This window comes from Apiospora hydei (genome assembly GCF_038363865.1).
Source record: "Apiospora hydei strain CBS 114990 chromosome Unknown utg000005l_segment0_segment0, whole genome shotgun sequence".
In the NCBI taxonomy this organism is placed as follows: domain Eukaryota; kingdom Fungi; phylum Ascomycota; class Sordariomycetes; order Amphisphaeriales; family Apiosporaceae; genus Apiospora; species Apiospora hydei.
This window is the reverse complement of record NW_027117364.1, coordinates 3,142,017-3,160,275: the sequence shown is the minus strand read 5'-3', so window position 1 is coordinate 3,160,275 and position 18,259 is coordinate 3,142,017. Positions and strand designations below refer to the sequence as shown.

At 56.0% G+C, this 18,259-nt stretch overlaps 9 protein-coding genes across 9 annotated transcripts; all 9 read left to right on the top strand.

The window, feature by feature from the left end:
• Window positions 1-97: 97 nt before the first annotated feature.
• Window positions 98-1,130, top strand: PG997_006432 (uncharacterized protein; the record flags this gene model as incomplete). Its single annotated transcript, XM_066810747.1, has 2 exons — window positions 98-212; window positions 280-1,130. The coding sequence occupies 2 exons, from the start codon at window positions 98-100 to the stop codon at window positions 1,128-1,130; spliced, it is 966 nt and encodes a 321-aa protein (XP_066669670.1).
• Window positions 1,131-1,897: 767 nt separating this feature from the next.
• Window positions 1,898-4,971, top strand: PG997_006431 (uncharacterized protein; the record flags this gene model as incomplete). The annotated part of the gene is made up of 6 exons (XM_066810746.1): window positions 1,898-2,115; window positions 2,171-2,180; window positions 2,243-2,857; window positions 2,911-3,508; window positions 3,597-3,723; window positions 4,530-4,971. The coding sequence occupies 6 exons, from the start codon at window positions 1,898-1,900 to the stop codon at window positions 4,969-4,971; spliced, it is 2,010 nt and encodes a 669-aa protein (XP_066669669.1).
• A 159-nt stretch (window positions 4,972-5,130) lies between these two features.
• On the top strand, window positions 5,131-5,952 carry PG997_006430 (uncharacterized protein; the record flags this gene model as incomplete). Its single annotated transcript, XM_066810745.1, has 1 exon — window positions 5,131-5,952. The coding sequence occupies one exon, from the start codon at window positions 5,131-5,133 to the stop codon at window positions 5,950-5,952; it is 822 nt and encodes a 273-aa protein (XP_066669668.1).
• Window positions 5,953-8,274: 2,322 nt separating this feature from the next.
• PG997_006429 (uncharacterized protein) lies at window positions 8,275-8,845 on the top strand (the record flags this gene model as incomplete). Its single annotated transcript, XM_066810744.1, has 2 exons — window positions 8,275-8,317; window positions 8,439-8,845. 2 exons carry the CDS (start codon window positions 8,275-8,277, stop codon window positions 8,843-8,845), a joined length of 450 nt encoding a protein of 149 aa, XP_066669667.1.
• Window positions 8,846-8,984: 139 nt separating this feature from the next.
• Window positions 8,985-9,830, top strand: PG997_006428 (uncharacterized protein; the record flags this gene model as incomplete). Its single annotated transcript, XM_066810743.1, has 1 exon — window positions 8,985-9,830. One exon carries the CDS (start codon window positions 8,985-8,987, stop codon window positions 9,828-9,830), a length of 846 nt encoding a protein of 281 aa, XP_066669666.1.
• A 2,485-nt stretch (window positions 9,831-12,315) lies between these two features.
• Window positions 12,316-12,977, top strand: PG997_006427 (uncharacterized protein; the record flags this gene model as incomplete). The annotated part of the gene is made up of 2 exons (XM_066810742.1): window positions 12,316-12,428; window positions 12,467-12,977. The coding sequence occupies 2 exons, from the start codon at window positions 12,316-12,318 to the stop codon at window positions 12,975-12,977; spliced, it is 624 nt and encodes a 207-aa protein (XP_066669665.1).
• A 499-nt stretch (window positions 12,978-13,476) lies between these two features.
• PG997_006426 (uncharacterized protein) lies at window positions 13,477-13,665 on the top strand (the record flags this gene model as incomplete). The annotated part of the gene is made up of 1 exon (XM_066810741.1): window positions 13,477-13,665. The coding sequence occupies one exon, from the start codon at window positions 13,477-13,479 to the stop codon at window positions 13,663-13,665; it is 189 nt and encodes a 62-aa protein (XP_066669664.1).
• A 2,062-nt stretch (window positions 13,666-15,727) lies between these two features.
• PG997_006425 (uncharacterized protein) lies at window positions 15,728-16,219 on the top strand (the record flags this gene model as incomplete). The annotated part of the gene is made up of 1 exon (XM_066810740.1): window positions 15,728-16,219. One exon carries the CDS (start codon window positions 15,728-15,730, stop codon window positions 16,217-16,219), a length of 492 nt encoding a protein of 163 aa, XP_066669663.1.
• An 811-nt stretch (window positions 16,220-17,030) lies between these two features.
• Window positions 17,031-17,824, top strand: PG997_006424 (uncharacterized protein; the record flags this gene model as incomplete). The annotated part of the gene is made up of 2 exons (XM_066810739.1): window positions 17,031-17,275; window positions 17,311-17,824. 2 exons carry the CDS (start codon window positions 17,031-17,033, stop codon window positions 17,822-17,824), a joined length of 759 nt encoding a protein of 252 aa, XP_066669662.1.
• Between the last annotated feature and the right edge of the window lie 435 nt (window positions 17,825-18,259).

Sequence of the window (18,259 nt, the reverse complement as noted above, 5' to 3'; positions counted from 1 at the left end):
GCAACAACCTATTTGAACACCAATGTTTCTCTCTGATGCAATTCCATACCATTCAATTCACTCTTGTCTTGAACTCCAGTCAAGATTACCGTTCATCATGGCTACCAATGTCGGATACGCGCACGAGGACGCCTTCGACGAGGGGTTTCTCCAAGTCGACCAGATTCACAACCTGCACTATGAACAGTACGGGCCGCGAGATGGCAAGCCAGGTAAGATTCGTGTCCTTACGAGTGACTCTTCTTAATTCAACAAGCAGGAAGCTAACTGTCATTGTAGTGATCTTCCTTCACGGCGGCCCGGGGGCTGGCACATCCAAGGCCAACACGGCCTTCTTCGATCCAGCAATCTACCGCGTGGTTCTGCTCGACCAAAGAGGCGCGGGTAAATCCACCCCCTGCGCGGAGATCCGCGAAAACACCACCCAGCACCTCGTCGCCGACATCGAGGCCCTGCGCACGCACCTCGGCATCCCCAAGTGGCACATGGTCTTCGGCGGCTCCTGGGGCTCGACGCTCAGCCTGGCCTACTCGCAGGCCCACCCGGCCATGGTCGGCTCGCTGGTGCTGCGCGGCATCTACCTCGGCTCGCGCGAGGAAGGGGTCTGGGCCGAGAACGCCGGCGCCGCCTTCTACCCGGACGTCCAGGGCGAGATCCTCGACTTCCTGCCCCCGCTCGAGGAGCACGCGGACCGGACGCGGCGCTACTACGAGCTCACGACGCAGGGCGACGACCGCGCGGCGCGCCTCGCGGCCGCCCGCGCCTGGAACAAGCGCGAGATGTGCATGAGCACGGCCAAGCCGGACCCGGAGGCGCTCAAGAAGCTAGACGACGAGGACTGGGTCATGTCGCACGCGTGCCTGGAGCTGCACTACTTCGTGCACGACTGCTTCCTGGAGCCGATGCAGTTCCTGAAGCCGGAGAATATCGCGCGGATCAGCCACATCCCCACCAGTCTCGTGCAGGGCCGGCTCGATCTGCTGTGCCCGCCGACGTATGCCTGGAAGCTGCACGAGGCGCTGCCGCAGTCGAAGCTGTACATCATCAACGGGGCGGGACACAGTGCCTTGGAGCCTGATACGTTCAAGCAGCTGAAGGCGGTTTGCGATGAGTATGCCAAGCTGGAATGAGATAATGCTGTGACGAAGGCGATACGAGGAGATGAAAATGGATTTGAGCAGGCATTCGTGTAACTCATCGGGGCAAGGTCCCCTCAGCGTAGCACACAGTTGACGTGTTACTCAGCCACCATATATTATTGCACTCCCGTCGAAGGGTTAGTGCCAGGACTCGCCTGAATAATTGAGCGGATCAAACGCATGCATTCCCCAATAATGCCCTTTAGACGACTTCGAATGATCGGGAATCAGATGATGCAGTGTAAACACCAGCCCATGATCGACGACCGAAGTTTGCGAGTGAATGCCGAAAGTCGGATCCCTAACGAGGGTTTTCCAAGAGTTAGTAAGGGTTTCCAGCTATAACATTGAAGATATGCTAGCAAGGTTATCCTGTCACCATGCACGATGCATCCATGTCACATACAGAACCACATTGGTTTCCTTTCCAGGCCAAGCCGAACGGAACTTGACGTCTAAAAGTCGGTATGCACCGAGACCCGACACCAGACCACGCCCCGCGCCCGACGGGAGACAGTATCCTGCAGAAAAGTGCCATCGGAAGGTAACACAACAGGAACTGATAAGCCATGCCAACCCATCTCCAATATTGGACTCCAACCAGACAGTACTACCCCGCTCCTATGCTGACGGCAATCTTGAGGCGGGTGTCGTTGACTATAAATGTGTCATCCCAACTTAGAGTTCGGGGCTTCAAACTTACGTCAAGTAACTATTTAAGAGTTTATAAAAGAGGTACATGAGCACAGACGGAAATCATGAGCAGCACTGGTGATGCATCGTGGGAAACACTGGCCGCTGCAAAACGCGAAGCCATCCTCGCCTCCATCCCTGCAAAATGGCGCCTGGACAAGATCCCCACCGTAGACGAACAGCGTAATGTGACCGGGGCCTATATCGAGCAGTTCCTTTCGCCAAAGGGAAGTCGAGATCACCAAAGCCGACTCGGTGGGCATAGTCGAGAAGACGACATCTGGTGCGTGGAGCGCCGTCGAGGTCGCCGAAGCCTTTTGTCACCGCGCTTCCCTTAGCCACCAATTGGTACGTACACCAATGGCACATGCCACGGAACAAGAAACGAAATCGCTTACCTGTGTTGCTAGGTCAACTGCCTCCACGAGACGTTCTTCGACGCCGCCCTGGCAGACGCCAAGGAACTCGACGCCTGGTTCGCCAAACACGGCAAGCCCAAAGGCCCCCTGCACGGCCTGCCCGTGAGCCTGAAGGACCAGTTCCACGTCAAGGGCGTCGACACCACGATGGGCTACGTGGGCTGGATCGACAGCTTCCAGGGCCAGCGGGGGGACCCGCGCAGCAAGACGTTCGAGAGCGAGATGGTGCGCGAGCTGCGCGTGCTCGGCGCGGTGCTCTACTGCAAGACGGCGGTGCCGCACTCCCTCATGTGCGGCGAGACGGTCAACAACATCATCGGGTACGCGTGGAACCCGGCGAACCGCCACCTGTCGTGCGGCGGCAGCTCCGGCGGCGAGGGGCGCTCATCGCGCTCGGCGGGTCGCCGGGCGGCTTCGGGACGGACATTGGGGGTCCATCCGCATCCCCTCGGCGTTCAACGGGCTCTTTGGGCTGCGGCCGACGTCGGGCCGGCTGCCGTACGAGGGCATGGCGAACTCCATGGACGGGCAGAACTCGGTGCTCAGCGTCGTCGGGCCGCTGGCCTCCTCTGCGGGCGGCGTCAAGCTCCTCACCAAATCGATCCTGTCGGCCGAGCCTTGGCTCCACGATCCGCTCGTCGTAGAGATACCCTGGCGAGCGGACCTGGAAGGCGCAGACCAAGGATCGCATCGCCTCGTCACGGCTCAGCATTGGGTTCCTCGACCACGACGGCGGTGCGACGCCGCACCCGCCGCTGAAGCGCGCCCTGGCCTTGCTACGGGACGTAGTCGCGCGGTCCGGCAACAAGGTCTTCGACTGGCAGCCGCCGGCCAAGTCGCACGAGGCCGTCACCGACCTGATCATGAAGACCTGGATCTACGACGGCGGCGCCGACGTGCGCAAGGACTTCGCGCTCTCGGGCGAGCCGTGGGCGCCGCAGCTGCTCAACGTCTGGAAGGAGCGGCCGCAAGCCGACGCCTCGGCCATCGCCGCGACCAACCGCGCGCTGCGGGAGCGGCGGAAGGAGTACCTGGACTACTGGAACGGCACCTCGGCGGACGTGTTCGTGACGGTCTGCGCGCCGTTTACCGTGGTACGGCCGGGACGATTTGATTACATTGCGTATACCAGCTTCGTCAACGCGCTGGACTTGCCGAGCGTGGTGGTGCCGGTTACGACGGTGGATAAGGGGGTTGATGTGGTCGACGCGGGCTTTCGGCCGGTCAGCGAGCTGGATAAGAAGATACAGAGTGATTGTAAGTATTCCCCAAAAGAGGCTCGTGATGCACATTTCCCAGCCCAGTTCTTTCGTAATGGCCGAGAACTAATGACGGAACTCCACAGATGACCCGGAGATCTATGATGGCGCGCCGGTTTCGTTGCAGATCGTCGGCCGGAGATATCAAGAGGAGAAGCTGTTGGCCATTGCTGAATGGCTCGAAGGAGATCTTAAGAAGCCGACAGGCACGTCGTGAATGCCGAGAATTTGAATGCAATCGGAATGAAACCCATTAGGAATTGAAAATACCATATCTATTCAACCATTCAATTATAATGTGTCGACACGCATTGCATCCAGAGTTCACAGTAAGTAGGCTCGAACGCAAGTCGAGGGGTAATGTTTGCTTAAGGTTCTTTTAGGGAGGCCATTGGAGCTTGGGCAGGCAACAGGGTCCCTGAATTCGAAACGGCAACGCTGGTTTACTGGCTTGGGCCCTTCGATTGCCCTAGACCGTCCGCTGAGAGCCACTAATTATTCGTGCTGGACAGAAATGCAGCGCTGAAGGAGGGGCAACAGGGCACCCAAACACAAGATGATCAGACAGATCCCAATCAACGTAACATTGGGTTATTGAACGATATCGTACGAAATGTTGGATGTGATACAAGCTCAATCCAATGCGATTGCACATAGGGACAAAATAAAGAAGATGCAAAAAGTTGAAAATTAACGACATCCGCAGGATTTGAACCTACGCGACCGAAGTCATGAGATGGCTGAACCTCACACTGAGGATTCAAGTCTCACCCATTAACCACTCTGGCAGGATGTCGGGAATTGATTGCTGAAAAGGCTTGCTACTGGCTACTAAGATACTAGCTTCAATGGCATGCAGGTAACACTTCTTATCAATCCAGCTGTCTACTGCTGCCTCTCCTTAAGCGATCCACTTCTCCATCTATATGTATTTCAACCTCGACCTAATCGCACATCAACCCGCGTAGCACCATAGTGTTTAAGAAACCGCCCCCAAACGGGAGTTGCCTTTTTGTCAGTCACCAGCCTCTCCCCCATCGCGACCGGCCAAAGCACCCGCCCGGCGCCGTCCTCCCAGCCGAGCGGCCTCTCCCCGCCGTGGGCGTGCTCGAACTCGGGCGCCGCGCTCATGTAGCCCGGGTCGACCGTGTTCATCGCGACGCGGGCGCCGCGCCAGGCCCGGTACGCCTCGGTCTCGGTGATCATGTTGAGGCCCGCCTTGGACATGTTGGTGTGCACGTGCTTGCCGTTCTTGGCCTTGTTCCGGGGCGACCGCTCGAACAGGCCCTCGCGCGACGACACGTTGACGACGTAGCCCAGGGGCGGCCCCGCGCTCGCGGGGCTGTAGCCCGGCCGCATCGCGTGGTTCATCAGCGGCATCAGCTCGCGGATCAGGATCAGCGGGACGAACGTGTTGACGCTGTGCGCCGAGATGACGTCCTCGTAGGGTATGTCGGCTAGAGATTGCACCCATGACGACGGGCCATCTTCAGCCTCGGCGACGGAGGAGCTTAAATCAGTCGCTTGGCCGGTCAAAGCATTTGCATCCTTCTCCGAAATACCACCGGCTATTTGGCCACTGAGCTTTGATGCTTCAACGCCGCTGGATTCAATCAAGCGATGGTCAGTGACGCCGCGCACTCTGGGCTCATACGAGTGCGTTATCAGCATCGGCTTGTCGGTCTCTTGGCCTTTCAGCAGCTTCTCTCTGGACACGGCGTACCGCTCCTTTCTCACGCTGTCCGTAAGCGTCTGGGCCGCATTGTTGATCAGAATGTGCAGCACTCCGCCCATCTGCCCAACAAGATTTCGCACTTGCTCAACCAATTGAAAGGCATCTCCGGCCGCTCGGAAGTCGGCCCCGATTACTTTGAAACGGCCTTTCCAGACGGCAAAGTCACTTTCGTTCTCATATCGAGTAACTGCGTCTTCCGGGTACCGTGTCGAGACTATAACCGCAGCACCGCATCGCAGCAACCGGAGCGCAGTGTGGAAGCCCAAGTTGATGCGCCCGCCAGTAACGAGGGCAACTTTCCCGCCAAGCTCCAAGTTGGATGGAAGGGAGACTGCCGACCCGGCGATATTGAAATCTCCGCAGGGCTCGCACATGCGCGGGAACACCTTGTGGGCGCGGCTGAGGTACGTCTGGCACACGTAGCAATAGCGCAAGGGCCCGCCGCTCGGTGCTGGTCTGGAGGCGGCGTAGTCGCGCAGCACTTCCCAGGTTCCTTCTGCCGAAAGATCCGCTGTGGAATCCTTTATCTTGGGACGATACGTGTAACCATGGTAATCTTCAAAGGGTACCCCGACCGGGGTCCTTCGGATGGCCTTTTGGGCTTTCTTCACCATGTCTTGGTACGTGAGTTCTCGCACCGATCTGTCGGCCCCTGGAAGCAAGCATGCCGCTATGTCGCGCGCGCGCTCGGAAGGGATCCGCGGTAGGTATAGAGCCAACAGGGACGGGAGCCGGTCCAAGTGCCCGCTGCTCAGCGAAGAGTCTACTCGGAGCTGTTGGGCAATGACCTCAGCCGACTCCCTCGAGACGTAAGCCTCGTAGTCCTCTCGAGTCAGGAGTGGTGCATAATCAACTAGAGAGATGGCCCCGGGCGATTGTATCTTCTCCCCAGTGCTCAAAGATTTGGCCCCCTCCTCATGAACCTTGTCCTTGTCAGTCGGAGTCTTCAAGCTCTCTTGCACGAGCTTTGGCGCTTCGCCTTTAATCCAGCTAACACACCGAAGAAGGGCCTCGAGCCAGTCCAGCTCAGCGTAGCAATGAGGCGAAACCTCTTTCGTCTTCTTGAGATAGCTGACATGCGCGACATTGAACGAAGGGTCACTCAGTTGTCTATATCGTACATATGCGGAGACGCCACTGTACTCAAGTATACTTGGCAAGCCATGGACGCATTGGCGGAGGTCCGGCAGTAGTTCTGGCGGGTACCTCAGGCCTTGCTCGCTGCTTTCAGCTGCTCCAGCGGCGTCACCATCATCGGGTAAAGGGTGCCGCTCCAGGGCCAGGCAGACGAGTCGCAGCACCCAGTCCGCGGGGACCAGGGCCGGGTGCGGGTATCGGAAGCGGTACGGGTGCGAGCGGCGGTTCCAGTTGAACGGGTACCCCCGTCCACCTTCCCAGAGGTGCGGATCGGCTTGGTGAGCACGCGCTGTGCGTCGCGGCGCAGACCGTCCAGAATGTGCTGCTTCGCGGCGTCCCCTCGGCGCTCTTGGGGCGCGAACGGCTCCTTGAGTTCGGCCGGGAATACCTCGTACAGATCGGCGAGGCGACGGAGCTCTTGGGACTTGGCTTGGGCCTGTAGTGTGAGCGCCTGCGCCAGATACGGCAGGACGTTTTGGGCTTGGTCGGCTGTCCAGTCGTGGCTGGCTATGGTCGAGGCAAGCTCCGCCACGGGCTCCTTGGACTTCATGCACTCCTCCAGCGCTGGGATGTGCATGCTTTCGGGGGCTTCTGCAGAAGTGATATGGGACATGATGTCTTTAGGTAGAAATCGTGTGACTGACTCGAATTCCGCATTACTGTTTCACCCGTCAGTATGTACATCATGCAATCGGTGGGAGGGGAAATCATGGTGCTTTTACTTACGTCAACCCCCGAAATCGCCTATGCCGTCCGGGCACAGGGAGGAGGTCGCGGAATACGGAGAGGAATCCCTCCTGGAGCTGCCCGAGCGATGTCGTTTTCTTGCTTGCACTGTCGACGTCTAGGTCGTATCGCTTAGCCATGGCGGGGATCCGCATGGCCGCCTGTCGGCACCAGGTCCAGGACAGGAGATTGATCGACTTGAACAGCCGCTGGAGCTCCTCGAGCTGGTTGGTCCCATCCTCGCGGACGAATAGCCATTTCCATTGAAGAGAGTTCTTGATCGCCCAGAGGAGACTTGGGCCGGCGGTCGGAACGAGGGACAGCTATGGTCCTCCTGTCAGTTACTTGCAAGGTGTCGGTGTCGGTGCACACTCACCTCTAGAACGCGATGTAGTTGCTGGTCAGCGATGATGGGAGCGATCAGCTCTGGGGGTAATGGGGATATTCTCTTTGCTATGGTGCAGATACGAGGGTTATCGGGTGGCCCATCCATCTTGCCTGGCTGAAGCGAGTCAAGAGTGTCAGGTAACGGAGTGATGCATATAATTCGAATGCCGATTTCACCACGCGATTGCAGATACCATAGACCTGTCTCTTTTATATTCCATATTCGGGTAGGCTGGCGGCTTAGCTCCATGGTCTAGCGGGTAGGCTTCGTGTTGTGACTCCACGCCGCCTGCGGCGCAGCCTGACAACGGCGGATACTGCGCCGCAGACGGCAGATGGATCGGGTGCTTACTACGTTCGACGGATCTACAGCCCCATAAACTCTCTTCACTCGCGGGAACATTCCTCTAGGCAGCAGCTGTCAAAACTTCATGAGTATGTCGGTGATTAAGTGAGTCACAAACCTACGCTACAATCTGCAGTGTTTTCCATGCGAGTTCAATTCTACAACATGGTCATGATGCAACGTCAAGTGCAGGGATAGTCCAGTAAATGTACATATTGTTAGGATCCATATAGCGTCAATTGCTTGAACTCTTCTACAGCCCTGGTTCATGTGTCAAACATAGATATATGTACAGTGAAAGATCGTGACTGAATAGCAGTAGCAGCAGTAGTAGTAGGGGCAGCGGCCTCTAGCCGAACGGGTATCGTGCCCTCTTTTTTTTTGCCAAGGGGCTTGAGGGAGGAGGGAATGAGCGTGTGTGATGGTCGTAAGAATGCCTGTTCTCCTCTTCGTCCTCGACGGCCTAGCCGTCGGTAGTTCGTGTGCATATGAAGGTGTTCTCCAAACTCCTCCAAACACTTTTACATATAAACTAGTGCTTTTGTTTTCGTTCAAAGAAAGAAAGAAAGAAAAGAAAAGAAGAAATCATCGTAACAGCATCATTACATCAAAACCGCGAACCCCACACCCGCCGCCACGACCAAGCTCCCGCCCCACGTCTGCAGCCGCGAGGCCCGCGCCGTGATGACGCTCTGCGTCGGCGTGGGCCGGGTCACCGTCCCGTTGGCGGGCTTGGTGGTGTTGGTCGCGGCGCCGCCGCTCGCCATGGGCGGCGGCGGGGGGACGACGGCCGAGGCCTTGGGTGGAGGGGCAGCATCGGCGCCGCGGACGAGGAGGCCTTGGCGGGCGGCGCGGCCACGGGAGGCATCATCATGGGCGGGGATTTGGGGGCGGATGACATGGCGGGCGGCGCGGCCGCTGGGGGCGCCATGCTGGACTTTGCGGGGGTGCTGCTGCGGGCGGCGGCATCATCATTGGCGGGGGCTGGGGCGCGGACGACATAGCTGGCGGTGCAGCAGCGGGCGGCGCCATGCTGGGGTGGCCAGCGGCAGGCGGCGTGGCAGCTGGAGGTGGCATCATGGGCGGGGAGCTGCTGCCGATCCCGCGGGCGGCGGGGGCATCATGCCCTGGGCGGGCGGCATCATGCCGGGGTTGACGCAAATCATGGGGGCAGGGCATATAGTCCCCGTGGCCGGCATCGCGCCGTGGGCGGGCGGCGCCGCCATGGGCATGCCCTGTGGGCAACAAGGGAGCTTTGCAGCAGCGCCTCCGTGGGCTGGCATGGCTGGCGGAGACATGCCTGCTGCCGGCATGTGTCCAGCCGGCGCTGCGGGCATTGCTCCCCCATGGCTGGGAGGTGCCATGCCAGCACCACCCCCGGCAGCTGGCATACCCCCGGCGGGCATTTCCCCGCCCATGGGAGGAGGGGCCATTCCGCCACCGGTGCGCTTCTTCATCGACTTGCCGGCAGGCATGGCAGCGCCAGGAGCCTGTCCGGAGGCCCCGCAGGGGACACACTGCATAGGAGGTGCGGGCGCACCGGTGGCGCAAGAGGCCACGGCGATCCAGACTGTGCTGACGGCCATCTGCTGTGCTGCTGGTTGCGCACCGGCTGGGGGCGCTGCGGCGCTGCCGCCCATTGGTGGCATGGCACCACCCGGTGCCGGCATCCCGCCTCCGGTTGCCAGCGCCAGGGGCAGCATTTTTGAAAGGGCGAGTAGGTACTTCATCGTGAATACGTTTGGCGTCGGCCGGGTTAATGTCGAAAGGAAGAAGAAGTGGCGAATAGTTGGCAGTGGGCGTGAGCGAGCGGCTGTAGTTGATCCCCCGACAATGAATCCCCTCTTGCTCACGGCGGTGTATATGAGGTTCGAAACCCAGAAGCGACAGGATGGTCGTCAAAGTAAAGGACCGGAAAACCCTTGGTGTGTCTCAAAGGTGGTGGTTGTCGAAATCTACGAAAGTCCTAGGTGTGATAGTTGGAAATAGGGAATGTGTTCACTGCCAGCTAGTGATATTGCACATTAAAAACAAGACAAGACGAGAAGAAGAAGATAAGGCGAAAATGAATGACAATACAGACATCCGATTTACCGAAAAGCAAAAAAGGGCAGGCCTCTGGTCCAGACGCAGAGGGAAGGTTTCCCTTATGTATATGGGATAGCTGAGTAAACCAGTAAACCTCGCGGCCTAACCGAATCGATCTCACGAACGCCAATGGGCAGGGCCGTTGAACGTGAAAGATGGGCCGATTAGAAGAACCCTCGTCTGATAGGGCTTCAGGTTGTAACACCAAATGCCGAACATTGCAAGAGGAACCCGAGGCGCAGCTCATTGCAGGTTCGAAACGTGTCGAGAGGACGTCAGGGCAGCCGCCCTGGGTGAGGCGGGATTAAAGGGGACCTTTCCATTTGGCGGCAATGCAACACCGGTGATCATGGGTACCATGACTGGTGAAAATCCTGCTGGGCAGTTGGCAGGGAGGGGCTAGGTAGAGGGGTGCTGGTTGGTGATCTTTTGACGATCTCGGGATCGGTGGTTAGGATTAAGCTTCTTCAGAACATCGCGCAACGGTCGCCCAGATGCAGAGCCGCTCAGCCTCTTCTGGCAGTTACAGCGGACGGCTGAATGGAGGCGACACTGTAACAATGAGCTAAAAATCGGTTAGATTTACCCCTCAACGGTCAATTCTAGCTGCTTTTCACCCTATCGATAAGATTAATGTACCCTCATCGTTAACCCTCGTCGCAGCCAGCCTTTGAGCCAGCCTTCGAGCCAGCCAAAATCGACGTGCGACCTAGATTTCGCGTCGATCGGAAAGAATTGGCATTAATCGTACACAATCAACACATTTACACGACGATGGCTTGATGACAGTGGCTGGTGACGATGGTTGGTGACGATGGTTTGGTGACGATGGTTTGGTGACGATGGTTTGGTGACGATGGCTCGAATGCTGGCTCGAAAGCTGGCTCGAACGATGGTTAGCGACGAGGGTACATTGTTGCCTTTTGGGGGCGTATAAATCGGTGTGTAAAGGGTGTGGTTCAAGTGAAAAATGGTGAAAAATCATTGTTTTTAGCTCATTGTTACAGTATCGCCTCCATTCAGCCGTCCAGGGCGGCACCCCCTGCTGCTTGCGTTGGGTTTTAAGGTTATGGGTGGTGTGAGCTACTCTCCGACCAGGAACAGGGTAGTATGTAGAGACGAGGGGTCTGGACGGTCTATGCTTACCGGGGGTCAAGCAAGGTATTCAACGGGGCCTATCTGATACAGATCGATCTCTATCATCGGAGGCTGAGACGGTTGCGTGTCCGAACACCGACAAACGGGTGCACAGAACAGAGCAAGCAAGAAATACCGGAGAGAAACAACACGGCATGGATCAATCTTCAAGATACAAAGATTGATGGTTCATTTTGTCCGAGGTAGGCACAGTAGCTGGCAATTGCCTTTTCGACGATCTGATTTCCCGATGGGTTGAGATGGCCCAACAGGGATGACCCCTGCCCGAACCAACTGGCTTGCTGCGGCCCAATCCGATACAGCACGACTCCACCACTCCGCGACACTTTGGCACTGCCACCATCGCGAGTTTGATCAATGCGCCAACTCTTAGGGTGGTATTCACAACCGATTGCTTGGATGTCGAACCTTGGATTCGGAAGGATCCTGGACGTCGATGACCTACCTGGCTACCGAAGCGTCCAGCCAAGCCCATCATGAGGCACCGAAATACCGCGTCGTCTTGCCGGACGACGACAGAATCGAATCGCCAAGAAGCGCAACATGGGCGTATTTAATGTTGGCTGAGCCGACACCGAACCAACGCTCCTTCTGTCGGTCGTTCCACCTGGGACCACACTCTTATCAAGATATCGATGATGGACGCGAAAACGCGATAGAACCACAAGAGACCGCATTACGCGTTCCTGTGAGCCCGAGAGCCGTTGCTGGCGGAGCCGGCTCGCTCCCTTCCGAATCACGTTACATCTAGCGGCTGATATCCTCTTTTACGTAACACTTGATTGGTGGTAGGCCCTATACTACCCGCTCATGACTATATGTAAGTACTAAAGTTATGGTATATCCTCTTGCGTAAGACAAAAGGGCATCCCGAGGAGGTACACTTTTCCCGGGCGGTCCAGAACAGGAATTTTAGCTGGCGCTTACACGCTGAAAGGGCCTCGTAATCCCCTTGGCTGCTACAAAGTCATTGTTTGCTCGGACTCGGGGTTTTGTGCCACTCCCTTTCTTTGTCTGCATTTGGTGGATAATTATGCCATTGTCCCAGACGGCAGAGCACTCTAGATGTTGTGTGGCACCTCCAATGTAGATAATTGTTTTGTTCGAGGGACTATGACAAACATACTAAGAGTCGAAGCAATCGATATATAAATGGAACCAACTCCTCCTCGAGGACAGTGAACGGTGGAGATACATTTCGAGAACGTCAGGAAGCAGAGCGCCCAACATGTGCAAAAACGTGGTCTGGACCAAGTATTCATGCATGCATGCAGATCGAAAGGTCTTGGAGAGGGCCTCCGGTGCTTTCTGTGTATTCGAAAGCAATTACTACGCACAAACGTAAATTACACACCCCTCATTCCCCTAAAGGCCGATAGGCCCTGTGCCGATTGCGCCGAAGACGAGTCAGAATTCTTCGAGTTTGAGGACAAGAACGAGGACGAGGAATTGAAGGAGGCTGAAGACAAGGCCAAACTTCGCGCCCACCTCACGAGAATGGTCCGGAAAGTGAAGGCCGCACAGTCCTCCTTGAGGCGCACGGCGATCATGCGCCATTGGTACCAGCGGCTCGACGAGGAGGTCGAGTGGGACCCGGTCGGCGCCGTGGACGAGACGCTGGCGCATCGGCTGTCGGACGTGGACGCGACGCTCGAAGGCGCCGCGCGCTGGGCCCGGATCATCGTCACGCTGCCGAAGCACAACTTCGGGCTACAAGACAAGCTCAGCCTCGCACGTACCTGGGTCCGATGTCTGCATGGCCGGTTTCCCGACGAGGACCTGGAGTCCGTTATTTATCAGCAGTTCTGTGAAAAGGTTGATGGCAAGCTCACGCTCGAAGATTTTGTCAGTTATGACAGGCTTGCGCTAGAAAGCCTTGCCAGTTTTTGACGCCGGCTTGATCAAATTGGCAAACTCAAGGACTGATGCGATCCTGAAAAGGGGTGACCCCTTACGTCCCCGTTCGCTGACTCGGTTCTAGGTTCACCTTTTGCAATGCCTGAGTAGGTCTGACATTGAAGTAAGAATGATAGATAGTAACACTTACATATAATATGATCATGTATTAAACTATATTCGGTAAGGCGCTGGCCAATCCTTGATTATGCTGCCTCTGCCGACCTTTCCTTTGTCTGCTATGCCGCTGGTTTCGTAGTTTGGCGTGATTGGGAAGGCCCGAAAACGGTTGATAGCAAAGACATGTTTCCATTTAAGTACTGGTTCAAAGAGCTGGTAGGAAAGCCCATAATCAATGTTCCAGCATATCCAGGGTTGCAGAATTGGGCTGTAGTCAGTACTGTCGAACCCACGTGGTTTTGGCGATTCTCGCGGCATATCTCACACTATTTGGAAAGTATCGACATTGTACTACATCAGCACCCGAAGCAAAATGGTCAACAGCGACAGAAAATTTATTGCCGGGGCGCGTGACGCCGTCGAATCATGGCGCAAACTGAACCGCTTCTACCAAGCCAACTCGGCGAAAATCATCGAGAAATGGAATTTCCTAGACATGCCCCGACGCCGCGAAACACTCCGGCGCCATTGGCTCCAGAAACGCGGTGGCAGGTCCACCTAGTCCAGGAAAGGGTAAGGGGAAAGGGAAGTGGAAGCAGAAGGGGCGGAGATATTCCCAACGCGGAAGCACCCAGACCTCGAGGGGCTTGCGCCGTGGAGAACTAAGGACGGCAAGGAGCCGACTAAGACGGCACTGGTGAAGCCCTCGGAATCCGAAATGCCCAAGGATATCAAGAGATGGACACAGAAAAAGACATGGTCCCATGACAGAAACAGCTCGGCATCCATACGAAACGAGTCAAGGAATGGCACACAGTCTCACTTCACGATAGGCCAATAGAGGCATGAGTCAAAGTGGGAAGCGGGAAAAGAACTTCTCTTCTGATATTTCTATCTACCTAAAAGCTGTGGGTTCTACTCACCTGTAACCAGAACGCCCACTCCGACCCGAAGGGTCCATGTTGTCCTCGGTGTCGGCATGGACCACTCGTCTCGAAAGGATCGGATGGAAGGACTCGACTCGAAGGATGCAACCCCGTTGGGTACACTACATTCGAAACATCATACAACATATAGTTAGCAACTGCGAACGAACAAGGATGAGGATGAAGGATGCGGAAAACTGACCATTTTTGAAAAGAAAGCGAGCCGTACTGCCCAAGACCCGGTCATCCGAGCAGTGTGCAATGCTGGACCCCGAGGTTTCTTGGGCACCGGTTGGTAGAGGCGCCATGGACGTAGTCTCTGGTCATCCAAGCAGTGTACAATGCTGGACCCCGAGGTACCATGGGTTCCCATCCATCACGGCCAGCGGTGCAGAAGTCATGGAGCAGAAGGTCTCGAACTGCAGCCAGCTGGCTAGGATGTTGAAAGTTCAAAAAAATTCGGGGATATCAGACTCGCTGGGGAGTGCCACCACCTATGTCACCATAATGACACTCGAACAAAAAATTGGCTTGTGTTTGGGAGATTCGCAAATCCCACCTAGGATATCCTAGGGTGCACCTAGCAGGAAATCCAAGATTGCCGCCGTGATGGCAGCAACAATCAGGATCCCTGCCTTCAGTTGTATCCAGCCCAGAATACTCTGGAACTAGTACTGAACAAATCTGGCGAGGGATTGGTCCAAGATCCAGTACACCACAAGCAGAACCAGGTTGGCTCGGATGGCGCGGATAGAAGGCATGTTGAGAAGGGTAAATGTGTCAATGTAGGTAGCGGGTTAGGATTCCTGGTGCGAATGAAGAAGAAAGGAAGAGGAGAGGAGCAGAGCGGTTCATCTTGGGAGAACTATATGAGGTGCCGCTCGACGCAGATCCAAAGACGAGGAAAGAGCTACATGGCGTTACCACAACCGCAGGAGGCATGTGTCACACGAGAGACCAATGTAAGTGACCACATGCAGAGACTCGTGGTTTCCCAGAAACTACGTTCAAGAGTACATTCATCAACATATTGCCCTCTCTTTTCAGGAGAACAACGACAGTAACAGCCCTGTAGGCCACATGTATGTACATCAATGATGTAGAGACCGAGACCTGGGGATTCTCAGGAGCTAGGTACACTCACATGCTAATTCTTCTACTACAGCACCGTTGGTGCAATACTCGATTGACCAGAACGATCAATACGGAAATCGTCAGGCACAACCGGGAGAAACATGCATAAACACTCCCCATACGTTGCACGAACACGGCCATTGGACGGTCATTATATGGGTGCAAAGGTTTGGGTAGAAAACGCAATTCCTTGAAACTGGAAGGCAAGTTCTCTTTAGTCAATGGACGGTTGGAATCGCAGGTAGACTACATATTGCTGTGTACGGCATCGAGGGTGAGTCATTTCTGCCTGGTAAAAGTCAATTTCCTAGTCTGACCCAAGTTCTGGCGTCGACCGGTGACAAGCTCCAAGTTCCAAGCGCTGTCCTTTCTCCGGTTGTCGCTTTTGGTGGGCCTGTCAGTAGGTACGTATTTATAAATACAAGGTGCTCCTCCCTCCCTTTCAATCAACGTTCAATTCATCACACATGCACCTACACCTACACCTACAAGAATCCAAACCACTTGCCACAAACCACAAACACTCTTTTGGCAACCACCGAGTACCTGGCATCCAACTTCAAGATGGGCCTGTTCACTTCCTTCTGCACCCGCAGCCGCGCCACCCTTTACACCCTCACCTATCGTGCGGTCCAACTCGAGACCTGCCTCTTGAGACGCATACCCGGCCTCAAGGCAGACACCACCTTCCGCATCTTTTCGCCAGAGGCACTTCTTCTTCCCGAGTCTGAGACAGTACACACCCTGGCTGTCCTCCTTTTTACGAGTCTGGTATTTATGTCGCTAGTTGACATGATCCTTGCGGATTCGCTGCTACAACTCCTATGGTCGTCTATACGCATGTGGGTATTTGCGGCCGCTGGAAACTCGACATTCACTCAAGCCGAACGCCAATATCAGGAAGTCCTTCGCAGCGGACTTTCATGGCGAACGGGAGTGCAGGTGGCTTTACTCTTTGGATTGACAACGCTCAAGTGTATCCTCTTCTTAGTGCTAGATGTATTAGGGACCAAGTCAGGAATGGATGCTGTCATGTGTTCCATGGGTTCCATTTGATGGAAGGATCGTGCAGACCAAAAGTATGCGTGGCTCCAAAGCTGCCAGTCAGGGTTCTAGGCGGGAAGGAGCTCAGAGGTCACGGTCATCAGGGATTAATGACATTAGGGGCAACGTCACCAAACTGTACGCATGATTACGGCATCTTTGGTAGTATGGACTGGCTACTGCCTATCTAGCAACAGCAATACGCACATACCTAGGTACCTACATACCTACCCAACTGCACACTACAGCAGGTCGGTTCTTTCTGCGGCTCATAACAAACTAGCCTATCGTTGATATAGTCGTTTGCAACCTCTGTCCAGTGCCGAGCCAGGCTGGCGCACCGCCGAGTATGTGGTAGACATGCGTGAATGATGCCGCAGGCAACGTTGAATGATTTAGCGAAGGATATAGCTCGGTAGATCTTCGCCATTTCGAACCATGCAACGGTACTCCCAGATGGAGAATGCACCATCGCCGACGAAATGGCCGAGATCGTGGAGCGGGCCTAGAACCAGTTCTCGGATCTGAACAAGGGGTTCATTGCCGACTTTCGGGCCGCCAACGACGTGCGGATGGAACTGGGCAAGTTCCTCCCGAGACACACGGACGCTTTCTTCAAACCTCCCCATGAATGTGAGGCAAAATGTGTTCTGCTGCGGCAAACCTTGTGTTCACTTTCGATGTGACTTGTTGCTGACCTATTCTGAATAGAGCTTCATCGGCTGCCCGGAAATGCAGAAGATATTCAATGACTCGTTCGGCACGCCGATAAAAGCCCTCTTCGGAACACCTATTCACAATACCTATTCCCCCCGAGACGAAAATGTGGCAAGAGAAAGCGCCTCCATGGCAAGCCGTCATCGACTCCGCCGACAAGGCAGAGGCCCGCGACTACAGACAGCTGACAAACTACCCTCCAGGCGTCAGGCTGGCCAACCAACAGGCGGAGGCCAACCTGCAAGCATTCTGGACCGAATTGGATCGCATGCTGGAGAATATGGAGGCTATGCCACCGGAAACCAAGGCGTTGTTCGAGAGAGCCCGGCCACTGCGTACACCGGACGCGGGGTCCGGCCCGAGGGAAGCACCACCCCCACCACCAGGAGCAACAACAACACCCAAGACGGCACCTTCGTCCCCTTCGGTGGCGGCACTGGCGAGGCCGACCGCCCGAGCCGGCTGGTCCTCGAGGACAGGCGGGAGAAGGAGAAGACCCGCAGTGTCCCGGACCCGAGCAAAGAGCCGGTACAGCCCGCGGCCGACGGCCCTGCGCCGCCCAAGCAGCCGATCCCGGTGTCGAAGCGGGTGATGGACCTGCTGGAGCTGCTCCTGGGCGAGTACACGGAGAACCAGCCGGTGGCGTGGGACGACTTCGTGGCCATGATGAAGTCGATCGGGTTCGAGAAGCGGACGACCAAGTCGGGCGGGTCCGCCCGGCTCTTCGTCCCGCTGCCCAAGCTCGTCCAGGGCTGGGGCATCGGCATGACAGCCTCGAAGCACAGGCCGCATCCCGAGGACCACCACTATCTTCGCTCGGTGCGGGATTGGGCTAGGAACACGAACTACGGGCTGGCCAAGTATGGCTGGACTTTGGATTCGTTCGTGCTTCAGAAATAATAGCAAAATGAGGGTTGCCTTGAGGTGGTTATGCTTTTACTGGACGTTACTAGGCTTTCGTCTGTTTCTAGCATCCGTGGCAGGTGGATAGGGTGCTCGAAGAATCTTGTATAGGAACTATTAGCCACACCATGTTTTAATAATAGAAGGAAATCACGTACTTCCGCTGTTGGCCTTGTGGTGGCCGGACTCCTATCGTTCTGGACCCGCGCTTGTAGGGGACCCCCGCGTCACTCCCCTTTCGCACGTACAAGTGCTCGATTACTTATAACGGATCTGGTTCTTGGACTTTGCCAAACGGCCGGCATGGCTGAAGAATGGGCTGTTTGTCACCTCTCTGACGAGGAACAAATGAGCTCCAACCGCGGCTGCCAACATCCGGCTCAATCATCCTGCTCTGTGCCTGCTCAAGTCATGAATGATGCATCATGCTCC